The sequence below is a fragment of the Pan troglodytes genome, chromosome 15 (assembly GCF_028858775.2).
Source record: "Pan troglodytes isolate AG18354 chromosome 15, NHGRI_mPanTro3-v2.0_pri, whole genome shotgun sequence".
Taxonomy (NCBI): domain Eukaryota; kingdom Metazoa; phylum Chordata; class Mammalia; order Primates; family Hominidae; genus Pan; species Pan troglodytes.
The window spans coordinates 73,075,408-73,094,549 of record NC_072413.2 but is presented as its reverse complement, the minus strand read 5'-3'; the positions used below and the strand labels follow the sequence as shown (position 1 = coordinate 73,094,549).

Here is a 19,142-nt window from a genome sequence, read left to right as displayed (position 1 = left end):
GCCTAGGCGATTCTATTTGTCTGTCATTTGCTATCAATCTATATTCCAAAAACACAGCTGCCCTGGTTGGAGCAACAGCTGAAGACTTTCCAAAAGTTCTGTTTCTCTGAGTGCTCTCAGGAAGGAGGAACTCTGATTCCATGTACTAGATCCAAAGTCCTTTTTTTTTTTTTTTTTTTTTTTTGAGACAGAGTATCACTCAGTTGTTCAGGCTGTAGTGCAGTGGCGTGATCTTAGCTCACTGCAACCTCTGCCTCCCGGGTTCAAACAATTATTCTGCCTCAGCCTCCCGAGTAGCTGGGATTACAAGTGTGCACCACCACACCCAGCTAATTTTTGTATTTTTAGTAGAGACAGGGTTTCACCATGTAGGCCAGGCTGGTCTCGAACTCCTGACCTCAAGTGATCTGGCCACCTCGGCCTCCCAAAGTGCTGGGATTACAGGCATGAGCCACTGTGCCAGCTCTGTTATGTTTATCTTGCTTGTGTTAGACTAGATGGTCTTCACATTTATTGCTGTGCTCCTGGAGTTGGTGGGGGCTGTGGTGGGAGGCATGGAGGCAGCAAACTACTTTGACTGAATTTGTCTTGTCACGAGAAGCTTCTCTCTTGGATCTTGATGCTCCACCAAGGAAAAGAATTTAGAGATTCCCTAGAGGTTAGATTAACACCTCTGTTTTAAGAAGCAGTTTTTTCAGAGAATTAATACCTTTTCTTGGTATAGTTACATATAACTCTGTGAACTCTTTAGATTCAAATCTTCATTATAATGGAAGATTTGGATATGGTTTTAGAAGAGTTTAATTTTACTGGTATTTTGGAGGTGTTATACAGGAAAAGGCTTTGTAACTTGTAGCTTTTCCCAACAGTACCTACCATGACCAGTAAGAATGATGTTAATAGATATGGTGGTAGAGAAGGCTTTCTCCTAGGCGGCGGGTCTCATGAAAATAGATGCAGGCTGGGCGCGGTGGCTCACACCTGTAATCCCAGCACTTTGGAAGGCTGAGGCAGGTGGATCACCTGAGGTCAGGAGTTCAAGACCAACTTGGCCAACATGGTGAAACCCCGTCTCTACTAAAAATACAAAAATTAGCTGGGTGTGGTGGCAGGCACCTGTAATCCCAGCTACTCGGGAAGCTGAGGCAGGAGAATCATTTGAACCTGGGAGGCAGAGGTTGCAGTGAGCCAAGATCGTGCCACTGCACTCCAGCATGGGTGACAAAGCAAAACTCTATCTCAAAAAAAAAAAAAAAAAAAAAGAAAGAAAAGAAATCAATGCAGAGTGCTTTTAGTATACAAGAAACACTTGCTTCAGAGGACCAGCAGCACTTAGCTACTTTGAGAAAGTTGGCTTCTTTGAAGAAGGCATAGAGTGGGCAGAACAGGTCAATTACAAGTGTTTACCAAGTCTCAGGTCTTTACGACTATATAAACTATAAATCATTTTAATTTCCTTGAGTTCAGGAGCCAAACTAGTGTGGAGGGACAGGATAAAAATAAAACAATTTGTGAATATGACAATATATGATTGAGTGTTAACTGTGTGACACAGTTGAGTGTTAACTGTGTGACACAGTAAGTGTTGTAGGGCTTGAGGGAAGACAGCGTGGACAGGAGTGGTTGAAGAAGGCTTTCAAGGAGGCTTGAAAGATAGGTCAGATTTGGGTACAGAGAGCATAAATGCTTTTGGAAGTCAGGGATTCTGTTCTCGAATTTTACAGCAGAGTTTGGCAGTTTAAATGCTGTGATCACCCTGGGTAGGGAGTTAAGAGACCATGGTACTGTTAATTTTGGTTGGACACCCAAAGGGCTGAGTAACTTTATGGAATCTTTAGTTTCCTCATTTGAAAAATGAGGGACTCACTGCAAAATGAAGCACCTTGTAACTATAACATCCTTTGATTATTTAACAACTACATGCAGCTTGCCAGGGGGATATCACCCCCTACTGGAGAACCTGTGGTGCACATTGTCTTACAGACTTGGCAAAACATACCTCATGCTTCCAGCGATGAAGGAAAGTAGAATAGAATACCAGCCTGCCTTCATGAAACATGTATAATTTGGCATTTTTACAGATACTCTGAACAGTTCAATCAACTGCTTACAAGAGCAGAACAACAGAAAGTGGGAATTTTGATATTGAGGATTTTTTAGCTTTTTGTACTGTGATATAAAGTCTCAATGCTATTTATTGAATGCTTAGTCCAGAGCAAGTAAAGAGCGTCTTCTTGAGAATACTTACCATGATTTGTTTTAAAATTTTACTCTGTTGCCCTGCAAAAATAATAGCAATGGGAAACCCAGGAAGTTTATTAGTCAAACTTTATTAGTCAAGCAAACAGGACAACTTATATAGATCCTTGTGGCCTAATATAGCTTGTTCATTTCACCTTTGATTCAGGAAAAACTTAGTATACTCATCTGGTTTTCTTTATTAAATTTCTAGTACTTACAGAATAAACTCACATAGACTTGGATTCTAATGCCAACTGCACCAAGCTGTGATACTTTGGGCAAGTTATTTAATACCTCAGAGCCTTAGTTTCCTCATCTGCAAAACTTAAGGATAAAAATATTCACCTTACAGGGTTACGAGGATTAAATGAGATTACAAAATATACCACATTGTGAGCATATATCAATGGCTCTGATTCATTATACTACCTTTTTCATCCCCTTCCCTAATTTAGTCTCAGCCTAACTTTTGAGCCTTTTATTTGCTATTATCCCCTACCCTCCCCAAGCACAAGTGTGTGGCAGTTATGTGTGTACATGCACACATACCCTATAGTCTAGTTTCTAGCACACCAGACTACTTATGTCTAGACTATTCGTAGTTGCTAAACATGCCTGCACTTTACTCCCTCCGTGTTTTGGTTTACAGGTTCCCCTCAGCCTTGAATGCCCTCTCAAAAGTCCTGCCCAACTTGTGAGACCCAGCTCACCCACTTCCTGTTAAGCTTCACTTTGTCCTCCCAACTAGAACTGTAGTTAATGTGTATTTTTTGTTATAGAAGTTACTACATAAAGCCATATATTATGGTTATAACTTACTATGTAAGCTGTGAGAGCTTAAGATCATAACTTACCTTGGTACCTTGCACATAATAAGAACTCAGAAAAAAACGTTAAGGCCTTAAAATGTTTTAAAAAAATCAAGAAACTTTTTTACATTTGTTTTAAGCTGGTAATAAAAGTCTATTGTTATATATTCTTGCAATAAAGTTTTTTTTTCTTTGTTATTATTACTACTTTGTAATAGAGATGGCGTCTTGCTGTGTTGCCCAGCCTGGTCTCCAGCAATCCACCTGCCTTGGCTTCCCAAAGTGCTGGTATTACTGGCATGAGCCACTGTGCCCAGCCTGCAGTGAAGGTTTTTTGTTTTTCGTTTTTTTTTTTAAACCACTGACTACTACTACTTCTTCATTTATTTATTTTTTTTGAGACAGAGTCCACCCAGCCCAGGCTGGAGTGCAGCGGTGCCATCTCAGCTCACTGCAACCTCTGCCTCCCAGGTTCAAAGGATTCTCGTGCCTCAGCCTCCTGAGTAGCTGGGACTACAGGCATGCGCCACCATGCCCAGCTAATTTTTATAATTTTAATAAAGACTGGGTTTCACCATGTTGGCCAGGCTGGTCTCAAACTCCTGGTCTCAAGTGATCCATCCGCATCAGCCTCCCAAAGTGCTGAGATTACAGGTGTGAGCCACCACACCTGGCTAATTTTTTTCTTTTGTAAAAATAAACAGGCCAGGCGCAGTGGCTCACGCCTGTAATCCCAGCACTTTGGGAGGCCGAGGAGGGCGGATCATGAGGTCACGAGTTCGAGACCAGCCTGACCAACATGGTGAAACCCTGTCTCTACTAAAAATACAAAAATTAGCTGGGCGTGGTGGCACGTGCCTGTAATCCCAGCTACTTGGGAGGCTGAGGCAGGAGAATCTGGGTGACAGAGCAAGACTCCATCTCAAAAAGAATAAACAACAGAAATTTATTTCTCATAGTTCTGGAGTCTAGGAAGTTCAAGATCAGGGTGCCAGTGTGGTCAGGTTCTGCTGAGGGTCCTCTTCTGAATGCATACTGCCTCCTCACTGTGTTCTCACATGAAGGAAGGCGGAATTACTTTCCTTAATAGCATTTAATTGTTAAGTCCGTCAGATTTTGGTGGTTTGAAAAGATCTTTGTTCTTTGATTTCCTCCAAATATTATTTGGATTTCTAGGTTTAGATTCAACATAGAAATATATCCATGATTGTTGTTTTTTACTATTGAGTATCCATGGTGTACTAGGTGTTTGGAATGGCAAGCTAGATTTCAGTACTGTTTTAGTCTCTTGAGATTTCTTTAAGATTTCTAGATTTTAAATTAGTATCGTGAGTGAAGGTAATTATTAGGCAAAAATGGCTTCTAGGAAATGAGACCAAAATGAGACCTTCATCCCACTAATGAAGGTCTGAAAATAATTTTCTGGATGAAAGATGGGATTCAATAGATTTTTTTTGAGTCAGAGTCTCAGTTTGTCTCCCAGGATGGAGTATAGTGGCATGATCTTGGCTCACTGCAGCCTTGACCTCCCAGGCTCAAGTGATCCTCCTGCCTCAGCCTCTCGAAGTATTGGGATAACAGGTGTGAGCCACCACGCTTGGCCTCAGCAGAGATTTTGTTGAGGAAATAAAATCAACTTTGAAGATAGGAATTTGACTGTTTGGTTATGAATAGAGGTGTAGAGTCTGAAGTAGCACCTGTACTAGAAAAGGGGTTGGGAATTGAATGATTAACTAAACAATGTGGAATACTAGCTGTGTGGAATGCTATGCAGCAGTTAAGAAGAATAAGATGAATTGATAAGCACTGACATTTTTGGAAAGATCTTACTAAATGGAAAAAAGCTATAGAACAATGTGTGTAGTATGCCATTTATAAATATATTTTAAGTTATATTTTTCTGTGTACATTTACATACAAAAGCATAGTGTCTCAGAAGAAAAGGTGTGGAAAGATAATACATCAAGTTTATAAGCGTCTTTACCTCTGGAAAGCAATGTGGGAATTGAGGAACCATGAAGGTAGACTTTTGGTTTATATTCTCTTTGCTTCTAGATAGTTTAAATTTTTAGCCAAAGAATATATTTATGTGTTGGTTGTACAACTAAAAAATAAGTTTTATTACTGGAAAGGGATTGGGAACAGCTTGTGGGGGGCTGTAATCTACAAAAGCCATCTTCAGTACCAGGTTTAATTCCATCATTGTTTTTCGGGTTTTAGGTCTCTGGACTATTGTCCTTTAACAACAACAACAACAACAAAAAAGAAGCAAAGGCTGTGGGATTCAGTAGGCTTTAAAGTAATTTTTTTTTTAATATCATTTTCAGCTGGCAGAGGCACAGCCATAGTTTCACTTCCAGTTTCTTTTGCAAGTTTCTATTTAGGGAACTTTAAATAATTTATCTCTAAGAAGTATCGTGCCATTTCCTTTATACTGTCTCATTTAGGAAGCTCTGAGTGGGGAAGTATAGAGCAGGAGGGAAGATGTTAGACTAAGGTTCAGCTTGTATAGCTCCTGTATTTTTCTTGGGGAATTTTTTTTGTTCTGCAGCTCTATATGAGATCAATGAACAGATATATATTCTGGGTTAATGACAAAACCTGGCATTTGGCCATTCACTTAGGAAAGTTAGCTCTGTGCATTAACTATTGGTTAAATCTTACACCCAGAAGCTGTTCTGCAGTTACCAGTCACACCGTTAACTCTAGCCAACATTTTACAAACGCAAGAAAATGTGCATCTGGTGAGAGAAAACTGTAGGTGTATCATCGCAAGTCTATCACCATATTTTTATGGACCTTAAATATAAACTCAATTTTTACATCCCAATTTTAACAGCAGTTTGTTTTATTTTAAATAACTTTTGTTCATCACACATTTAGTGAAGAATATAATAAGAAAACATAAAATAAATGCCTCCTATTCATCCCTTGTTAACTGCTGTTAACATTTCACAAAGAGAAAGAACAAGGACAATGAATTGAACAAAGGGGAGAAAAAAAAGTGGGCCATAGGGAATGTACAGTAAATAGGGAGTAAAGAAGCAGATATATAAACAGAATTATTAAGGCCAGGTGCAGTGGCTCACGCCTGTAATCCCAGCACTTTGGGAGGTCGAGGTGGATGGATCACCTGAGGTCAGGAGTTCAAGACCAGCCTGGCCAACGTGGTGAACTCTCATCTCTACTGAACATATAAAAATTAGCTGGGTGTGGTGGCACACACCTGTAATCCCAGCTACTCGGGAGGCTGAGGTGGGAGGATTTTTTTGAACCTGGGAGGCAGAGGTTGCAGTGAGCCAAGATCATACCACTGTACTCCAGCCTGGGCAACAGAGTGAGACTCCATCCTTAAAAAAAAAAAAAAAGAAACAGAAATTTTTTTTTTTTTTTTTTTTTTTTGAGAATGGAGTCTCGCTCTGTCACCCATCCTGGAGTGCAGTGGCACAATCTCAGCTCACTGCAAGCTCCGCCTCCTGGGTTCACGCCATTCTCCTGCCGCAGCCTCCCAAGTAGCTGGGACTACAGGCGCCCGCCACCACGCCCAGCTAATTTTTTTTTTATTTTTAGTAGAGATGGGGTTTCACCGTGTTAGCCAGGATGGTCTCGATCTCCTGACCTCGTGTTCCACCCACCTCGGCCTCCCAAAGTGCTGGGATTACAGGTGTGAGCCACCGCACCCGGCCAGAAACAGAATTATTAAAGAATTCTCTATGTGGAAACTTTAAGAGCAACTGGTATGTAAAAGTTTTAAGATCTGGAAAGCTGGCCGGGCATGGTGGATCACGCCTGTAATCTCAGCACTTTGGGAGGCCGAGGTAGGTGGATCACGAGGTCAAGAGATCAAGACCATCCTGACCAACATGGTGAAACCCCATCTCGACTAAAAATACAAAAAATTAGCTGGGTGTGGTGGCGCACGCCTGTAGTCCCAGCTACTTAGGAGGCTGAGGCAGGAGAATCACTTGAACCCGGGAGGCAGAGGTTGCAGTGAGCCAAAACCACACCACTGCACTCTAGCCTGGCAAGAGTGAGACTCCATCTCCAAAAAAAAAAAAAAGATCTGGAAAGCTCTGGTGGTGTATCTCATTTTAAAGCAAAGCATAATCTAAGACTGATAAGAAAAAAACAATAATGACATCTTTGCTGGTGTGATAGATGCCTCTAGTTATTAGATACTCTTAAGAGTTTTCTTAGAGGTCTAACTTGAGAGCAGAAGACAGTTAATTTCTTTCTCACACCCTTCATTCCTCAGCATACAGGGAATTCCTTGAAGATTTCTTTTGATAACTGGCTGTGTCATTCTAAAAGAAAAAAATACATAAAAAATTCAGTGCAGTTTTCTCACATCTGAGCTCTGATATTAAACCTTAAAGTTGTTGTAGGATTTATATGAACCAGAATTCTCTAATTGTGTATTTTGAGTTATTACTTTAATGCTATAACAACACATGCTCACATTCCTACGTACTGTCAAAGGTTTAATGAATTTAGTGGTTTTTCTTCTAAAACCAGGTTTGACCTAATATGACTCCCACATTTATTGTATTAACAATAGTTTACTTCTTAGACATGAGTGGAAGTGCAAAGTAAAATGCTTTACTAAAGTCAAAAATCAGCTGGGCATGGTGGCTCACACTTGTAGTCCCAACACTTTGGGAGGCCAAGACGGACAGATTGCTTGAGCTTAGGAGTTCGAGACCAGCCTGGGCAACATGGCAAAACCCCATCTCTAGAAAAAGTATAAAAATTAGCTGGGTGTGGCAGTGCATGACTGTGGTCCCAGCTACTTGGGATGCTGAGGCAAGAGGATTGCCTGAGCCCAGGAGGTCGAACCTGCGGTGAGCCAAGACTGTGCCACTGCACTCCAGCCTGGGCAACAGAGTAAAACCCTGTCTCAAAAAAAAAGTAAAAAATCTTGAGACAATAGTATATCTTACTTTATAGCCTACGGTTATTATATTACTTCTAAGATTTTAGTCAAAATTAAAGTATCAAAAAAGGTCTGAAATGGAAAGATATAGTCTATAGGGAAAGAAAGAAGCCCAAATTTTAAAATATGTTACGATGATTGATAGGAGAGAATTTAAATCTGGTGAAACTTTAAAAAAGACTCCTCTGTTGCCTTCTTTATGTTCTTGACTGAAGCGATGTTTTCAGAGAGCTGAAAATATTCCATACTTTTCCAGATTGCAAAAGTTGAGAAGCTCAAACCATTAGAGGTAGAGCTGCGACGCCTAGAAGACCTTTCAGAATCTATTGTTAATGATTTTGCCTACATGAAGAAGAGAGAAGAGGAGATGCGTGATACCAACGGTGAGGGGGAAGGCGACTCTTACTTCTTAAGTGACCCATAAATGAGACAGTCTCCAAACTTTCAATTCTGGTGTACCCTTTTCTCAGTTTTGCCAAGGTGGGTATATGGAGGGGAAATTGCTTGCTTCGCTGTTGTTGCTGCTAAAGGTAAATGAGCCTTGTTAGATTTTCAAGAGAGTAGAAACTCCTACTGTGATAGGCAGGTGACAGCATCCTCAATTAGTCTATACCCACAGCAAACTGATAGCACCAATCTTTGTAATTTTCAACATTTATATATAGGATAATGAACTTTTATTTTTATTTATTTACTTATTTTTGAGATGGAGTCTCGCTCTGTCACTCAGGCTGGAGTACAGTGGTGCGATCTCGGCTCACTGCAACCTCCGCCTCCTGGGTTCAAGCAATTCTCCTGCCTCAGCCTCCCAAGTAGCTGGGACTATAGGCGCAAGCCACCATGCCTGGCTAATTTTTCGTATTTTTAGTAGAGACAGAGTTAGCCAGGATGGTCTCGATCTCCTGACTTCATGATCTGCCTGCCTCAGCCTCCCAGAGTGCTGGGATTACAGGCTGGGATTACACCATGCCCAGCCAGGATAATGAACTTAAAAAAAAAATTATCTGAAATCCTACTGTTAGACCTAGGGACAGAGTGAAGTTAATTAATTGCCTTTACCCGCCTCCCCTGCCATTGTTTAGCCAGCTGAGGAGGCTCACTTCATTATGTTTACAATGCTTTTGTTTTTTTTTTTAGAGTCAACAAACACTCGGGTCCTATACTTCAGCATCTTTTCAATGTTCTGTCTCATTGGACTAGCTACCTGGCAGGTCTTCTACCTGCGACGCTTCTTCAAGGCCAAGAAATTGATTGAGTAATGAATGAGGCATATTCTCCTCCCACCTTGTACCTCAGCCAGCAGAACATCGCTGGGACGTGCCTGGCCTAAGGCATCCTACCAACAGCACCATCAAGGCACGTTGGAGCTTTCTTGCCAGAACTGATCTCTTTTGGTGTGGGAGGACATGGGGTACCACCTACACCCAACAAGTCAATGAGGGACTTCTTTTTAATTTGGTAGGATTTTGACTGGTTTTGCAACAATAGGTCTATTATTAGAGTCACCTATGACAAAAAATAGGGGTTACCTAGATAATGCCAAAGTCAGCATTTGTCCTGGGTTCCCTTGTGTGATCTGTTTGGACTATGTTTTCTTTTCTTCTCCCACTTGCTCAGCAGCTTGGGCTTCCATTCTAGTTCTTTTACCAAGATTTTTGTGTGACCATGTTGACTTCATTTGGATTGCCCTCTTTCAATTTCCTTGTGAAAACACCCTTAACTTTCTCTTTACCCTTAGCTGAAATGTTTACGTAGCTTCTGGTGATATCTTTTCATGATTTTATGTCTCTTAAAATGGTGATGGATGTGACACCTCATAAAAGTGAGCTTTGAACTGTAGATAACTCTTAAAGAAAATGTCATTTTAGACAATTAAAATATTTGTGCTCAACTGCTTGAACTTTTTTCGTGTATGTGTATTTAATTCTATGCAATATTATCACATGTGTAGATTCATGTGACCACCATCACAAGAGACAGAACAGTTCTGTCACATGGATCCCTTGCACTGCCCTTTTACAGCCGCAGCCACATCCCTTTCTTATACCCTCACCCCAACCTGTGGCTACCACTGTTCTGTCCTCCATCTCTGTAATTTTGTCATTTCAAGAATGTTGTATGAATGGAATCATACAGAATGTAATCTTATGAGGCTGACCTTTTTTCATTCAGCATAATTCCCTTGAAATCCATCCAAGTTGTTGCATGTATGAATAGTTTCTTCCTTTTTTTCTTTTAAAAATGTTTTATATATTTAGGGGGTATAAGTACAGATTTCTTACATGCATATATTGCATTGTGGTGAAGTCTGGGCAGTTCCTTTTGATTGCTGAGTAGTATTCCATGGTATGGATGTACCACAGTTTGCTTAACCATTCACCCACTAAAGGACATAAGAGTTGTTTTCAGTTTTTTGCCCTAATAAAGCTGCTGTGAACATTCATGTACAGGTTTTTATGTGAACATACATTTTCATTTTCTGGGATAAATGCTCAAAAGGGCAACTGTTGGGTTGTATGGTAAACACATATATTTTTGTAAGAAACTATCCTACTCTTTTTCCAGAGTGGCTCTACTTTTTACATACAGCCACTCATACAATTCAGACAGCAATGTATGATTGATCCAGTTTCTTCACATCCTCACCAGCGTTTGGTATTACTACTATTTTTTATCTTAACCATTCACATAGATGTGTGTAATGATACCACATGGGGTTTTAATTTGCATTTCCAATGGCTAATGATGTTGAGTATCTTTTCGTGTGCTAATTTGCCATCTATATATCCTCTTCGGTGAAATGTCTTCTGTCTATTTTCTATTTGGGTCATTTGTTCTTTTTACTACTGAGTTTTGAGAGTTTTTTTATATATCCTAGATAAAATTCCTCTGTTAGATATGTGGTTGCTTGAATTTTTAACATAACTTCTACCAGGAAAAATAAGTAAAATTTCCAACCCTTGCATGGCCAGTCACTTACTTAATTCCTGTCCTTCAGTGTTCCATCTAGAGAATTAAGAGATATGATGTATAAAATAGACATTGAGGGCCATTAAGAGAGTAAATACTTAAAAATACATGTTATGAAAGCAATGCCAATAATCACTGTAGGAGTATGAGGTGCCTAAGGGCCAAAACTAATGTAAATAAGAGAAAATGTGGATATAAATGACCATTGTTTATAAACAGTTATGAAAAATGCTGTGACTTGAAATCTTTCCCACATCTCCCAAGAAAGTAGGTAGGAGTTTATCCTTTCTGTAATCTCTTTTTAACCCTGCTATTACAGGGCTTGTTTAATCACAGTGGCAAGAATTACATGTATCTTACAGTAAAGAAACAGAATACTGGAATTGTTAGAGAACCCTGATGTGTCGACCTGGATAAAGTACAAAGGTGGAAGAGGGAATGAGTTATGCTGTTAAAATCTCAGGCTATTCTGTTAATGTTCCTGCTACTATGAACCCAAACTTTTTTTCCCCCCCTTTTGACTCCTTGTGTCTTCCTCTCCTGTGGCATAAAAGTAGTTCTGTCGTTAACTTGTACAACATTGCCATCTGCTGTTGAGAATTGGTAGGTACTGCTTCTGAGAACCTGGCTGCAGATCCTTAGCATAGGCAGCAAATGTTGAGAAAGTCTATCTGTAGTATTACATATACTAAGTTACAGAGGATGCATCCAAGTAGAGAAAATAATATGTGGGTTAAGATACATCCTTAAACTTTTTTTTGGGGGGGGGGGGGACAGAGTCTTGCTGCAACACCCAGGCTGGAGTGCAATGGCACTATCTCAGCTCGCTGCAACCTTCACCTCCTGGGTTCAAGCAATTCTCCTGCCTCAGCCTCCTGAGTAGCTGGGAATATAGGTGCACACCACCATGCCTGGCTAATTTTTGTATTTTCAATAGAAGCAGAGTTTCACCATATTGGCCAGGTTGGTCTCGAACTCCTGACCTCAAGGGATCTGCCTGCCTCAGCCTCCCAAAGTGCTGGGATTACACGCGTGAGCCACCATGCCCAGCCTCCATCTTTAAACTTTTAAATGTGAAGTTTCTATCATGTACCGTTAGCCTAACAAGATTTTCTTTCCTATTTCTGACTGGTGCCTTTCCCCTTTTTAGGAGCAACAAAAGCTACTCTCTTAGTTATGTTCTTCTGATGTGACAAAATGTCAAGAAGATAGGAGAAGAGAATATTTTATTTCATTGATGCTTTTGTTCCCAAGTGTGACCCTAAACTTAAGCTTTGTAGGAGTTGACATTCTTTCATGTCCCTTCCCTTTACTCATGCTGAAACTATCAACTGGGACATTTTGTGCTTTTGGTTTAGAAGTTAATTGATATTATACTTTGGTTTTATCTAAAAAGTAAAAGTATTTGCCTTTGACAAAAGACTGATACAAGAGCAAATAAGCTTTAAAATTGGGTGTTATGTGCTTTCCTCCATTTTTGAGCATATTATCCAAAATGGTCTGTATAATATAAATGAGAATGATGCAGTTTAAGTAAGCCTTGTTATACCATTGTCATGGACCCCTGTCATAAAGCCATTTCTTGGTTTGTTTGGGAAAGAGGCATATGGGATTTATACAGATTCACTTGTAAATGTTGGATTGGGGATTTTTGTGTAAATTTTCTCAAATAAAGGCTAGCAGAAACCATTTTAGGTGTACTGTTACTCTTGAGTACTTCTATGTCTGGATTGGTGATAATTCTTCCATATTTCTCTATTTTAAATTATGGCAAATTATACCTGATGAATTAGAGAAAAAATATTGTTATTCTTCAGTTACTGCAGATCGATAGTTTATATGAGCTAGTAAAAGATTATCATATTTTGTATGTAATATATGTAAATTATATATATATATGAAATTAAGAATCCTTAATTATGCATCCTCAGACCAAATATGGTTCTGTAAGCTAGGCATTTTATTCTCTTTATCTTCTCTCTTTTGGAAACTGTTACTATTAGGTTCGCGCAAAAGTAATTGTGGTTTTTGCAATTAAAATTGCAACTACGTAGAATCACTCCTACAGAGAGCCATCTCCCTTGCCTTTCATTCCTAAAAGACCCATCCCCCAACCCCCGGTATATGAACCCTCAGGACTCACTTTTTAGGCCTATCATATCCAATGCAAAACCCCACTCCAGGAGGTAAACGTCTTTTCTCCTCTCCTTTCACTTACAGTTGAACATTTTTCACAAAGCTACTTTCCAAGAGCCAATATGAAGTGCTTTGCACACTCACTGGCTGGCCTCTTATTTATCCTATCTCCATTCTCCCTCAAATGAATTTTATTATGAATCCATAGTGTGTAAAGTAGTGGTTCCCATTATTGGGGTATAATTTTTTTTTCTTTCCTTTTTTTTTTTTTTTTTTTGAGATGGAGTTTCACTCTTGTTGCCCAGGCTGGAGTACAATGGCGTGATCTTGGCTCACCACAACCTCCGCCTTCCGGGTTCAAGCAATTCTCCTGCCTCAGCCTCCCAAGTAGCTGGGATTACAGGCATGTACCAGCACGCCCAGCTAATTTTGTATTTTTAGTAGAGATGGAGTTTCATTATGTTGGCCAGGCTGGTCTCAAACTCCCGACCTCGTGATCCACCCACCTCAGCCTCCCAAAGTGCTGGGATTACAGGCGTGAGCCACCGTGCCCGGCCCAATACATGCTTTATAAATCATTTATTCAGTCTGCTGCAGTGGTGTCTCATAAAATGTTGAGCTGTATGTATAATTTTAAATTTTCTAGTATCACATTAAAGAAGTAAAAAACAGGTAAAATTTGCCGATTCTCCAGCCTTCCGAGTAGCTGGGATTACAGGCACACGCCACCATGCCCAGGTAATTTTTGTATTTTTAGTAGAGACGGGGTTTCACCATGTTGGCCAGGATGGTCTCAATCTCCTGACCTCGTGGTCTGCTCACCTTGGCCTCCCAAAGTGCTGGAATTATAGGCATGAGCCACTGTGCCCAGCCGAATATTATTTTTAGTAGTGTATTTAACCTAATATACCCAAAATATTATTTCAACATATAGTTAATATAAAAATGGTTAATGAGATGTTTTGCATTCCATTTTTCATATAAAATCTTGAAAATCCAGTGTGCATTTCAAGCTATACCACATCTATAGCTTAAAATTAGACTAGCCACAATTCAAATGTTGAGTAGCTATATGTAGCTAATGGCTACTGTGGCAGACAGTGAAGGATATAATCTTGGGTTGGTCTTTGGTAGATTCTTTCATCTTGACAGTAACTCTATGGCCCCTGGGAATTTGCCATTCACAAATTGGAAACTAATGCAAAATAGCATTCTAACCATTCACTTGTTAAAGTACAATGTGGAAATAGTTTGGTTTCAACCAAAGGCGCTTTAAAATTTTACACCTTGGCCAGGTGCAGTGGCTCACACCTGTAATCCCAACACTTTAGCAGGCCAATCACTTGAGGTCAGGAGTTTGAGACCAGCCTGGCCAACATGGCAGAATGCCCTCTCTACTAAAAATACAAAAATTAGCTGGGCATGGTGGCGGACGCTTGTAATCCCAGCTACTCAGGAGACTGAGGCATGAGAATCACTTGAACTTGGGAGGTGGAGGCTGCAGTGTGCTGAGATCATGCCACTGCACTCCAGCCTGGGTGACAGAGTGAGACTGTCTCCAAAAAAAAAAAAAAGTTGTACCATTAGAGTAAATGTTGACTATTTTTGAACTTACAAATATTCAAAGGTAAGACAATTAGTTTCAGTTATATCCAATATAATGAAGAATTCAGCAAGAATGTCTCTGCTCTATAATAGGACATGTTTCTTCTAGGCTTGTAGTATCTATGCATTATCATTAGAACAATTCAGTTTCAGGCCAACCACGTTATAGAAAACTAGTTCCTCGTTGCAAAGGTGCCAGAAAAAAATGAATTTTTAAGCTTAGGCTGAAATCTATTCAGCCTCTTTGAAAGTCAGCATTCCCAATTTTAAGTAATTGGTTTTTTCCCATTCAACTGAGAAACAATTTATTGAGCATCTTTTCTGTTTAACAGAGTTAATCGAGAATAACAGAATTAACAGTTAATAGAATTAACAGATTTAAGCCAAACTAAACTCGGAGTTTATCTAGATAAACAAGAGGCAATACCTATCCTCAAAGTGCCTTCTAATTAATAGGAGGATGTAGATGGAATGGCCTCTACCTGAAATGATCTCTCTACTTTGTTTAGACTTAACATTTTGTATATTCCTGCACTCACACAGCAAGTTTGGCTTGGACAGATGCCACTCCTAAATGCCTCTCTAGAATCTTGCACTTTAATAGCCCTTATAGAAACTGTTTTAATTGCCTGGTGGTTTTCTGTTACATGTAAGCTCTCTTAAAGTAGGAACTTTTCACAAATCGATATGACACAATTTATTTTTATGTATTTATTTGAGACAGGTTCTCACTCTGTTGCCCAGGCTCGAGTGCAGTGGCATGATCTTGGCTCACCGCAACCTCCGCCTCCCCAGTTCAAGCAATTCTTGTGCCTCAGCGTCCCAAGTAGCTGGGATTACAGGTGTGTGCACACCCGGCTAATTTTTGTATTGTTAGTGGACACGGGTTTTCACCATGTTGGCCAGGCTGAACTCGAACTCCAGGCTTCAAGTGATCGGCCCTCCCAAAGTGCTGGGATTACAAGTGTGAGCCACCACGCCCGGCTAGGCACATGGCTTTCTCTTAGCCCCATCACATCCTGCTTTTTCAGGTTGCTGGGTTCAACTTCCCAGCTCCCTCTTACTAGGTCTGTCACATTAAGCAGGTTACTTAGGTACCTCTGTTTCTGTAAAATGGGAATGTTAGGATAATACATAATACATAGGATAATACATAATAATGTGAGATAATACGTAAAAAACCTTTAGCATAGTACCCAGAACATAACACTCAATAAATGTTAGCTGTTATGTCTGTGACGTAGACCACATTCTCACAACAAAACAAGCTTGGAGATGAGAAGTTGCCCAAGGTCACATAATTGCCCAAGGTCACATAACTGATGGAACACATATTGTTCACCGTATTGCTGTTTTCCTACTTGACGGTAGGGAGAACGTTATTGCAGATTTCCTGTTCCCAAACAGTGTGTGGCACCAAGTGCTCAAAGAATGTTTCATGATATCATATGGTCAAATATCTGGAAAAACACATAGAATAAATTGAATCTGGAAGAAGAGACAGGGGAGAAGGAAAGTGTCAGGAGAGTTGACTTAAAATATTTTTGGAGTTGTGTAGAAGAGGGAGGGACTTAGGATGGCCCTGGGAGAAAGAACTCGGCCCAGGGACCGAGATGACCAGAGGCAGACATTTAGGCTGTCTATATACATATATATATATATATATTTTTTTTTTTTTTTTTCTTTTTGAGACAAAGTCTCGCTCTGTCATCCAGGCTGGAGTGTAGTGGCGCGATCTCGGCTCACTGCAACCTCCTCCTTCCGGGTTCAAGTGATTCACCTGCCTCAGCCTCTGGAGTAGCTGGGATTACAGATGCCTGCCACCACGCCTGGCTAATTTTTGTATTTTACAGAAACGGGGTTTCACCAGTTGGCCAGGCTGGTCTCAAACGCCTGACCTCAGGTGATGCGCCCGCCTCGGCTTCCTAACATGCTGAGATTACAGGCGTGAGCCACCTTGCCCGGCCATATTATCTTTACTATACTATCTCTCTAAAAAAGAATGCTGTCCAACGTTGGAATGGGGAAGAAGGTGTACACTGGGAATGCTTCCCCAATCACCCTCCTGTCACAGACCTGACGTCAAGATGAGACTGGACGACCTCTGGACCTCCAAGTTGTATGAGTCCGGACCGGGGAGGCAGAGAAGGGTCAATAGACCCGAGAGGCCGTACCGTCAGTGATGCCCTTGTTCCCGTGGGAGCCCTTCGGTTCCACGCGGTTCCCACCACGCGCCCGCCAACCCCAGCCCGAGGCCTCACTTTGCAGGCCTTCCCCGAACGCGGGAAGCCCTGGCCGCTAGACTAGCCAAGCGCGCAAGCAAAGGCGGAGGAAACTCAGCCAGGCCGGAAACACAGAGAACTGTTTCCGGGTCGGGGGGCAGGAGCCACCATGGAGCTTCGCGGGGTTGCTGGGCTGACGGATCCGCGGGCCGGCATCTGAAGCGAGCGGGACGCAGCGCGGCCAGGGCCTCCGGGCATACGCAGGCTGGTCCCCAAGGCCCGCGGTCGCCGCCATGTCGGTGCTGGGCGAGTACGAGCGACACTGCGATTCCATCAACTCGGACTTTGGGAGCGAGTCCGGGGGTTGCGGGGACTCGAGTCCGGGGCCTAGCGCCAGTCAGGGGCCGCGAGCCGGCGGCGGCGCGGCGGAGCAGGAGGAGCTGCACTACATCCCCATCCGCGTCCTGGGTCGCGGCGCCTTCGGGGAAGCCACGCTGTACCGCCGCACCGAGGTAGCGGCCCTCGGCACCGGCCGCCCTGTCTGGCGCTGTCGGGTCGCCCCGAGTCCCTCCTTCTCGGCCCCGCTTTCCCAGCGTCGTGAGCTTAGTGCTTTAGGCGCCCACAGGGTATATGTCTTAGGGCCTTCACCACTCTTCCCACTCAGCGGCACTAGGAATTGGCTAGATCATTGGTTTGACTAGTCATTTTTGATTGTCCTAAGTCACCTAACCGTCTCTTGAGCTTTAGTTTCCCCATCTGTAAAATGGGCTTACTGATAATACCTTGAAATCATGTTTTTCTTTTTTTTTTTAAGATTATCTTGAGAATCAAACGAAGGCTCTTGTTCTGTAAATTAAAGTGGTATACGAATGTGAGGTATTGCCAAAACTTCCTTCCTCTCATGCTGTATATATAGTTCTCCAAGGTTGGGGTGAGGAGGGGGGGCATAGCTTCAAAATCCCCACACCCGTGGCAACTCCGTTATTTTTGTCATTATCTTTAAGTTCAGCAGTGATCACTTAGTTGGAAGCTTTTCTTGAAGCTCATTGGGAAGATCTTTGTGTGTTGGTTCTTTATCAGTGTTTATCCTGCAGGGTTTATGCATGGGAAATACTTTGTTGGTATATTCTAAGCCATTAGTTCTTAATTTGGGGGGCACAAGGACCCCTTTGATAACCTAAGCAAAGTAATCTTACCCCCTCCATCAACACATTTGCACATATGCACATCCTTTGGAGAGATCCATGGATCACGGAATCCCAAGTTAATATATACTAGTGTAAAACCCTGCAGTGATTATTCTACTTCCAAAAACTAACGATACACTGGATTTGATCATAAAATCTTACTTTAGGGTAAACATTTAATGAGAACTTGCTGGGGTTGCTGAAGGTGATTCATCCGTCAGAAATCCATTTGCAGTTCTGATGTGTGTTCCAAGCCAGCATACTTTTAAGGCTGAAAGATGGAGAAGGAGAGAAGTGGTTGCAAGAGAATATTTTTAAGTGTTCTTTTTTATCCTGATGCCACGTTAATGTATGATGTTAGAGTTAGTTATTCTTAGTAGTCTGTTTTCTTTTTTGCACTCAAAATGAGAAAGAGGAGATAAGGATTGTTATTTCTATATTTTAGTTAGAGAAACCAAAACAGTATACTTAAGTGACTTGCTCACTTAAGTTATAAGTAAATCTTGGACTAGAACTGAAGTCTCACATCTTGCCCATTGCCTTTTTATTATTATCCTTTTGAACTTGATTACTGGGTTGGTTTTGAGTTAAATTTGATTACACTTCCCAAAAATTGCATAGCGTTATCCATATCACCAAATATTTATTAGATCTGTGAATTCACAAAAGTTCAGAAGCACTCTTTTTCTCTAGAAGCTTATATTTCAGTAGGAAAATAAGTTGACCATTGTTAGTAAACAAATAGCATTAAGTTGCATATGTAGAGATATGAAAAGAATGGACAAATATCATTTCAGTGTATGGGGTCTAAAAATTAAAGACATGGTTACAGTAAAAGATTAATCAGAGTCTTTTCAAAAACACTGTAAAGGCTTGGCAGAGGCATTCAAAAGGATGGGGAGGGTTACATAGGTGGAGATGCTCCTGGGCTAGGAAGCAGGGTCAGCAAAGAATGAGGCGAGGCACAGTGGCTCATGCCTATAATCCCAACACCTGGGAGGCCAAGGTGGTCGGGTCGCTTGAGGCCAGGAGTTCTAGA

The 19,142-nt window shown here is 41.2% G+C and overlaps 2 protein-coding genes across 5 annotated transcripts in view; both read left to right on the top strand.

Annotated features, from left to right (window-relative positions):
* TMED10 (transmembrane p24 trafficking protein 10) overlaps positions 1–12,642 on the top strand; it is a 45,213-nt gene extending 32,571 nt beyond the window's left edge. Inside the window, exons 4-5 of the mRNA XM_510074.9 lie at positions 8,240–8,366; positions 9,121–12,642. Of these exons, the coding sequence (XP_510074.3) occupies positions 8,240–8,366; positions 9,121–9,242 (249 nt within the window). The 3' untranslated portion in view covers positions 9,243–12,642. The remainder of the gene's footprint in view (positions 1–8,239; positions 8,367–9,120) is intronic.
* Positions 12,643–16,772: 4,130 nt separating this feature from the next.
* NEK9 (NIMA related kinase 9) overlaps positions 16,773–19,142 on the top strand; it is a 45,272-nt gene continuing 42,902 nt past the window's right edge. For 2 of the 4 annotated variants that reach the window (XM_063793735.1, XM_063793734.1), the window contains exon 1: positions 17,055–17,428. Coding sequence is in view for 2 of the 4 variants with exons in the window: in XM_016926437.4 (XP_016781926.1) it covers positions 17,210–17,428 (219 nt within the window). In the remaining 2 variants the exon portion in view is untranslated. Of the gene's footprint in view, positions 17,429–19,142 lie in introns of all 4 variants that reach the window. The other 2 variants (XM_016926437.4, XM_016926436.4) reach the window with 2 other exon arrangements.